At 39.2% G+C, this 9007-nt stretch overlaps 1 protein-coding gene across 2 annotated transcripts; it reads left to right on the forward strand.

The window, feature by feature from the left end:
• Positions 1-468: 468 nt before the first annotated feature.
• LOC310801444 (insulin gene enhancer protein ISL-3) lies at positions 469-4188 on the forward strand (the record flags this gene model as incomplete). 2 transcript variants are annotated; one of them, XM_083665482.1, is made up of 6 exons in its annotated part: positions 469-526; positions 979-1168; positions 1639-1901; positions 3041-3327; positions 3686-3853; positions 4072-4188. In XM_083665482.1, 6 exons carry the CDS (start codon positions 469-471, stop codon positions 4186-4188), a joined length of 1083 nt encoding a protein of 360 aa, XP_083521608.1. The 2 variants fall into 2 exon arrangements, with proteins under 2 accessions (XP_083521608.1, XP_083521609.1); XM_083665483.1 differs by having other exon boundaries at positions 3044-3327.
• Positions 4189-9007: the final 4819 nt, after the last annotated feature.

Here is a 9007-nt window from a genome sequence, read left to right on the forward strand (position 1 = left end):
CCCATGAAGAATATGCTAAAACCTATTTACGCTACTGCATACTCCTGCTCATTGCACTTCAAATGTATGCCCGACCAAAGTGCAGACATGCAAGATAATTGATGACCATGCAGGATAGTCTCATATGCGTGAGACAATGAGGAAGAAGCCTCACTTAACATCTAAAGCAGAAACATTGAAATCCCCAATCCCCAAACCTCTTAAATATAACATGCATTTTAATGATCAAGTATTATTTCAAGGTAATATTTCATTGAGGCCTACTTCAAATGTCAAGAGACGAGACAGTGAGAGCAGGCACGGGACGAATGTATGCCCAGTTTTGCGTGTGACGTCAGAGCGCGTATGGGACACTGCAGACTCTTCCCCGTCCGACAGTCCGGACTAAAGTTATCAGGCAGCCAGGCTCGGGCCAGTCAGCTTCTCACGTCATTTCTGCATCTATCGCAATCCCCTCATCCTTCCTGTATGGTGGATATTATTTTCAACTCTTCTTTCTTGGGTGATATGGGTGATCATTCCAAAAGTAAGTCATGTGTTGCCATAGGCTATTCGTTTATGTTTTGTGTAAGTTATATAGGCTATACTGTAGAATTAATCCTTCATTCTGATATCGCTTTCAAAATGTTGCTGTAGCCTGTTTCAGCAAAAGTAATATAAAACGTATTTGCATTGATTATACTAAGCTACATAATGGAAACGTTATTTTAATGGTGCCTTTTCTCTTCATTTATACAACTATTGGGCGCAACAACATTATCAGAAATTGGAATGTGTTCTGAAGAGTGACATATATTGGAAATATCTTGTTATCTTACATAACACTCTAAGTTGTCCACCCTGCAAGACAATAGTTAATAGGCAGTGAAAGATTGTGGCAAATTGAGATAGTCACATGTATGTCTTTTGGTTTAAGGCTGAGGTGTGGATAACTGTGGATTTAGGGCATTATGGTTACAATTGCTGTACTCTCTGCAGAGAAGTCCGGATTCGCGATGTGTGTAGGCTGTGGAAGTCAGATACATGACCAGTATATACTGAGAGTCTCCCCGGACCTGGAGTGGCACGCAGCTTGCTTGAAGTGTGCAGAGTGCAGCCAATACCTCGATGAGACATGCACTTGCTTCGTCCGGGACGGCAAGACCTATTGCAAACGAGATTATGTAAGGTAGGGATTTAAATTTTTCGTTGAGGGAATGAGAACGTGAAAACTAGTAAATCCATATTTACATGGAATACTTGTTTGTAAATGGTTGTGGCTAGGCTAAAGATTATAAAAAATGAAATTGTTATCATGACATGCCTTTACCTCTTGAAAAAACAACAAAAACAAATAATTTCTATGGCATGGAAGGTTAAACTGCTATGCGCGGCCAGCGTTATTTCAATTACGCTAGACGCGACTTTAAATTAAACAGTTCCACAATAATCATTCGTTGAGACATGCATTTTGATCCTTTGATCTTGGCAAACGGTGTGCACAGTAATTACATATATCTTACATATTTCTTATAGTCTATCTGGTAACACCTTATGGAAAGCTTATCCAAAAGCTAATGTAGGCCTAACAAATCCTGTTAGGGGCTGTTATTTTAGGCCAGTTTCTTTAAGTTTCTAACTTGCAATTGTTCTTTGCAGGTTATTCGGAATAAAGTGTGCGAAATGCAACCTTGGATTCAGCAGTAGCGATTTGGTCATGAGAGCTCGAGACAACGTGTATCACATCGAGTGTTTCCGATGTTCGGTGTGCAGCAGGCAGCTTTTGCCGGGGGATGAGTTCTCTCTGCGGGACGAAGAGCTGCTCTGCCGGGCGGACCACAGCTTACTGATGGAGCGGAGCTCCGCGGGAAGCCCCATCAGCCCCGGTCATATTCACTCCAGCAGATCACTCCACATGGCAGGTCAGTTTTACCTCGTAAAATACTCGTATGCGAATAGTATATTATTATTATTATTATTATTATTATTATTATTATTGTTGTTATTGTTATTATTATTCATAATAATAGTAATAATAATAATATAATGCGTAATGATAAACGTATCTTAATGATAAGAATTATCACAATCATAACGGTGTATTTTAAAATGTCTTAAAATTCTGAAAAACATAAGTCTAAAAAAGTATCAATAACTAATAGGCCAACGCATGACATCATAAGTGAACCTTCGATCTCCGATACAAAAATCACTGTCCTAGGCTATGCTTTATCCCATTTAGTCAATTTTTTAAGTGACCTTACAAGATGGGAAATGTTGCGTGTTTGTGATGTTTTGTCCTGAATAGTGCATGCCTTGAGTTGTTCAGAGATTAACCATTAAAGCCTACAGTATAGCCTACTAATGTAATTAGGCCTATATGGGTTAAAATAAACTACTTGGCATTATCTGGATCATCTCGTAAAGACTGCCATCGTTAACCTAAGCGAAGCTGTTCTTTCTGTAGGCTACAAATAATTATAGGCATAGCATATCGAAAATATAGTCTACCGCATACAAAGAAATAAAGAGGATCTTGCCGGTTGGTGTCTTTTCAATTTCGATCTCAGTATCTACATCTACATAAAAAATGTGTAGTGTAGTCTACCAATGTACAGTTTTTAACGTGCATGGATGGGAATTGAATTAGTTGGATTTACCTAACAGGGCTTAATTGAAGAAAACTCAGTTAAGAGTTGGGGCCTTGACATCGGTGTTATTGCTCAACGAGTGATGCTTTTTCACAGGAGATAGTCCAGTGGAATAACTTGTGCAATTGTTTTTATTGCATGTAGGCATAGGCAAATGTTTGTTTTCGTTATAACGATATTGTAACGCAAGACAACGATAATATATGTAGCCTATACAAAATGCAAAAATAATAGCCAAGTATTTTGTTATTATTGTTATTATGATTATTATTATTAATAATAATAATAATAATAATACTACTACTACTACTAATAATAATAATAATGTATTGTTTTGTGAACTGTAAATGGATCAAGCTCCTTAACATACAAAACATTGGTTGATGATCTTTAATTGTGTCTCTCCTTAGCAGACCCGGTGACAGTTCGGCAGGCACCGCACCGAAACCACGGCCACAAGCAATCAGAGAAGACAACACGCGTGAGAACGGTTTTGAATGAGAAACAGCTTCACACATTACGGACCTGCTACAACGCCAATCCGCGACCTGATGCGCTAATGAAGGAGCAACTAGTGGAAATGACCGGTCTGAGCCCAAGGGTCATTCGAGTTTGGTTCCAGAATAAAAGATGCAAAGACAAAAAGAGATCCATTTTCATGAAGCAACTTCAGCAGCAGCAACACAGTGATAAGACTGTAAGCATCTTCGTAAGTTGATCTCGAAATATATATTTGTATTCATTTTATGTTTGATCATTACATTCAGACTGTTCAATCGTTGTTGTCAACAAATACATAGCTATAATCAAGCCATTTTTACTTTTACTGAACGCCATCCTAACAAATATGATCATACTTATACCTAATTTTGCAATGACACACTAAAGTGTTTAAATGGCTGTTGTCTTCCATGTCAATAAATAATCAACTGTTTTAACTTCAATTATCCATGACCTGTATTGAAAATCTGAGAAAAAAGTCAGTGTGACACATTTTATTTCGTTTCCTCTGCCAGACCAAGTTAAGATGTAATTATTGTTCAATCTTCTATTAGAATCTGCAGGGTCTCACAGGTACGCCTCTTGTTGCTGGGAGTCCAATCAGGCATGACAACACGGTCCAAGGTAACCTTGTGGAGGTACAGACGTATCAGCCTCCGTGGAAAGCCCTGAGTGAGTTCGCCCTGCAGAGTGACTTGGACCAGCCAGCCTTTCAACAATTGGTAAGAGTGACACGCAGGCACTTCAATGGATATGCGCGCGCGCGTGCACACACTCAAACACACACGTTACATTTTGTACTGTATGCATATTTCATCAAATAATGGTGAATAATCAACTAGTAATAATCAACCAGTAGCCTATACTTACTTTTTTCAAAACCTCAGTGGATGGAAAAACTTAATTCTTTGACACATCATTATTGACATGTATTTTTCAGGTGTCTTTCTCGGAATCGGGGTCACTGGGAAACTCCTCGGGCAGCGATGTGACTTCGCTGTCATCGCAGTTACCTGACACTCCGAACAGTATGGTGCCCAGTCCTGTCGAGACGTGAGACCGGGCCATCAGCCTTGGTCCCAGGCCTAGCATGTTCCCGGTCCCCTGCATGTGACCAGCTCACCACAGCGTCCAAAAGACAGAGAAGAGAGGTTTCTGACATGGAGGAGAAAGCGTGTTCTGAATCGCCGTAAAAGGCACTAAGCGAAATACAAGACCTTCTCAAGACTCCGGTGTATAGGTCTTTACAGCTCAGCTTTGTGAGGATATCAGTGACAAAAAGCAGAACTTCGTTGCATGAACTGAATTTGAGAGAAGATAGAAGACCTTTTGATGGATATACAAACCGATCCTCTAAATACTAAATTGGAGCCATTTGATGTTGAACAAGATGAACATTCTGCAATTCATTGTGATCATATTGTGTCTTGTTTCTTCAAACATGTGATTTTTGATACATTTATTTCGTTATCGAGTCCAGAGGCTCTTGTGTTTGTCTTAAGGAGCATGATGTCCGAGGATTATAAAACACATTCTTGTTGTTAAATATTTTATCAGGACAGGTTGTTTGAGCCTATCGAACAAAAGTAAGTTATTGTTATTTATTGTCAGGACAACGATTCATAAAGGAATTAATAGCTGATCAAATAAACTGTTAAATACTTATGTCTAAAGAACACTCTTTTTGTAAAAACGCATCTTATGAATAGGGCGAACTTCCAAACGCACATCCTTTTTTACCCAGCCCGTGACGTGAAACCAAGACCATCAAAGCCTAGTCAGGCGTAGTCCAACTGGCGCATTCTTTAAAAGCTTTCAAAATGTACCTGCAAAAAAAGATCCCAAGAGAGTTAATAGCTAAAGGACCATATACTCTATGGCTTCGCTGCATTTCTGAAGGCCACACCGTTATTGGCAACAAAACCAAACATAGTTCAGAATTAATTAATTTAATCATATGGGGGCGGAGCGAATATAACTTTAGGATCTATTCCAATTGCCAGCCCTCTCTGTATTTCTTAAAGCAACAGAAAACACATTTTAGAATTAATTCAATCGTTAACGAATAAATAACTTTGTACTTGATAGCCTAATATGCCTGTATTGGAGGATAAAATGATTATTTTAATTGGGAGGTCTACAAATTAAACCAATTTGCACTGTGATTGTTGATTGAAAAGTGGTATTGATTTAATTGGATTATCATCATTGTTATTATCTGATTAGGCCTATGGCTTGCTCGTGCAGTGGTGACGTAGGCATACACTCACCGGCCACTTTATTAGGTACACCTTGCTAGTACTGGGTTGGACCCCCTTTTGTAGTTTATCTGCTTCAAGGTTCGACGTGTTGTGCGTTCAGAGATGGTCTTCTGCATACCTTGGTTGTAACGAGTGGTTACAACCAACGAGTTACTGTTGCCTTTCTATCATCTCGAACCAGTCTGGCCATTCTCCTCTGACCTCTGGCATCAACAAGGCATTTTCGCCCAGAGAACTGCCACTCACTGGATATTTTATCTTTTTCGGACCATTCTCTGTAAACCCTAGAGATGGTTGTGCGTGAAAATCCCAGTAGATCAGCAGTTTCTGAAATACTCAGACCAGCCCGTCTGGCACCAACAATCATCCCACGTTCAAAGTCACTTAAATCACCTTTCTTCCCCATTATGATGCTTGGTTTGAACTTCAGCAGGTCGTCTTGACCATGTCTACATGCCTAAATGCATTGAGTTGCTGCCATGTGATTGGCTGATTAGATATTTGCGTTACCGAGCAGTTGAACAGGTGTACCTAATAAAGTGGCCGGTGAGTGTACATCATTCATTCGCTAACAAATTGATCTCCATTTGAGGTCAAAAACCTTAAGAGAGCGTGCGTTGAATCGATCTAGAATAATCCCAATAGATTATCAACCCAACATAGTTACAAATAATAGATAATAAAATTACCCAAATTCACTTGGCCTAACAATTTAAGGACTAGGCTTGAACATCATCGAGTTGAATCGCAACTGCTGATAGTAACCGTCTGTAGCTGAGAGAGTAGGGATTGACTCGTGGTCAACTACCTTCTCGGGGTAAATTTCTAGTTTCACTGGTTAAGTCACAAGTCTAGACAGCCAACAAGCACCGGCGGCCTCTTATCTGGGTTTGGCATCTCCTGCAAGCAAACGATACATTGAATGAAGCCACAACAAACCAACTTCTTCTCTAAAAGGAGGTAGTTGGAGGAGAGACAAGCTCGTAAACCCACCCTGGTGTGTTGTTGGTTTATTTTCATACCAGGGAATTAATTGCGTTGTTACGGAATGACGTTAGACCACGTCAATCTCAACCTCGAACACGGTGTATAAAACGCTTAGGTAGGCTGACCAAAGCCTATTAGCCCATAACGACTAGTGACACAAAATACAGCAGCAGATCAATGATGAAAAAACAAAAGGTGAAAAAGGTTTCAGTCGTACATTTATGATTAATTAATTTTCTTTAAAAAATATTGTGTAGGCAGCCCATCTCCAAAATATATGGATGTAAAACCATAGCATCTAATCTTGTGGAAAATGTTCTCCACGGAACTTAGTTATCTTAATTCAGCTCAACAATAGGCTGTATCTTAATCGGAAATTTGAATGACAAAAGATAGATAATAGATGTGTAATTGAGCAATTTCAGACGCTAAAGGTAACAATGATTGCTGTTTGAGATAGAAGATAACTGATTGAATAATAACTATGCAGTTTTGCCACCGTCGAGAATGTAACAAATTCCCTCTATGCAAAACCATTATAGTTATCCTTTAATGTAGTCCTATATAATTTTTTTATGAATTAATAAAAAATCGAATCCTTTTTTTTAGGATTAATTGATGGTGGCCATTCGAAACGCACTCGAAAAGGCAAAGCAAAAGCAGATGCGATAATGTAAACAAAAGAGTAACGATTTTGTCTGACTGATATGATTAGCCTACAGCAGTAGGCTATTGCCAAATGTCTATGAGTTTAGTTCAAGTTTAAAAGGACAGATTTAAGATATTTGCATATGTGGATATAGGGGTGGATAATACTGCTAGTTGGACAAAAATGAAATTGAGAGATTATTTAAATTTTACTGGAGAAAATAGCGCAAATAACACAGTGAACTATCATGTCGTACCGTTACATTTGGACACGTCTCATACATGTCATTATTTTCAGAAAAAATACTATAATGTCTAATTTCGTGCAATGCACTGGAATATGAATAGCCCACTTATTTGTCCTGAAGGCGTCTTAAAATTAAGCCAGACTATCAGGTTACTCTCATTGTTGCATGCATACGATAGATTGTGTTACCTACTCTATTTGCAAGGTATATCTTTTCATATGAGTTTGCTAAATAACGTAAGTTGGAAATATCATAACTTGCCCCAAAACAGTATAGGCTACATTAGACTTCTATGGGCCTATGAACTGCAGACTATATTGGGAGTGTGTCTTGGATAACAGAGCAAATATATCGATAGATTTCAACTTGATATAAGTTGAAATCTTTCCCCCCACACAGAGCACTGTCTCACCTGAGGACAGCAACGACTGAGGCAGTGGACGAATACGAAAGTAGGCCTACTTAATTGTTAAAAGAAAACATCCCTCAAAATATTTCACACGAAGAGCTGTCAGTCAGTCTAGTTAAGGCATGCACATGATTAAATCACAAATGACCACATTGGCTATAAGGGTAGGCTATGACGCGCGCACATTAGATCAGCAAAATCTAAAATCAAAAAAATGTAACTGCATGCAAGGCGACTGTGCAGTAAAGGTAGACTAGCGTTCAAGAAGAGCATGCACGTTACTTCCATCTGGCACGAGACTAATGCAAGATAGTGCAACATGTAGGGATATAGGCTTATATCTTCTCAGCTTTTTCAATGGGTGTGTCAATTCAGGACCAAAACAAACAGTGGTGATCCCCGCTCAAGGGTGCGTCGCGATCGCACATGCACTCATAGCGAGGGAAAGAAAATAAATGGAGTAATCGTCACTAGAGACACTTCAGGATTTCACCAATATAATAATAAATGGTCTAAGCAAACGGGAACGCGTTTGTATAGCACTGCAACCCGTGAATGAATAGCTCTGCCTTTTCAGAAAATGGGTAGTCAATTAGACAAGTTCCTTTGCAGCATTTTCTCACGCTTGCCCATAAGACAAAAAAAGAGAAAATCAATGGAATTTATACATTTTTATTTGACATTAGTGCTCCAAGTTGGGACAAGACACACTGAGCTTGGATAACAAGAGTAAACTCGGTGTTAATGTAACTTGGTCGTTACATAGTCAGTGCACCTGGAACGCTATTGGAAGGCATTGCGCCATTTAATGAATGATTAAATAAGACCACATGCATTTACATAAATTAAGGTGTGATGTAACACTGTAATTGGTGGACACTGTGTAATTGAATAGGCAAGTCATGTTTGGATGTATTCCAGCGCGATTTCCTGTTCGCGCAGTGCTAAATTGAGCAGTATAGCGCAGTCACTGAGGCCCATCCTGACTGACAGACTCACACAGCGAGGAATGACAAGCAACCTTTCATTTGTCCCCGCCTGCCCCGAAGGTCCTCTGTTCCACCCAGGGCTGGTCCCTTCCGCAATCTGGCCCTAGAGACGCATAAGTTTTCTAATTAGTAGATCTTATACTAGGAAATTGGCCACTGGTACATGCCTGATTTAATGGTTAAGCTTACCATAATAAAAATCTAAATACAGAGGAGGAAGGCATTTTGAGTATTCGGCTGTCAAAAAACTTAGTAGTTTGTTGTATAGAACATATAACAGATGTTTATCATACTGTATGAGATCTCAATTTATCCTAAAATTCAACGTTTCTGG

This window comes from Argentina silus (genome assembly GCF_951799395.1).
Source record: "Argentina silus genome assembly, chromosome: 2".
NCBI classification, from domain to species: Eukaryota; Metazoa; Chordata; class Actinopteri; order Argentiniformes; family Argentinidae; genus Argentina; species Argentina silus.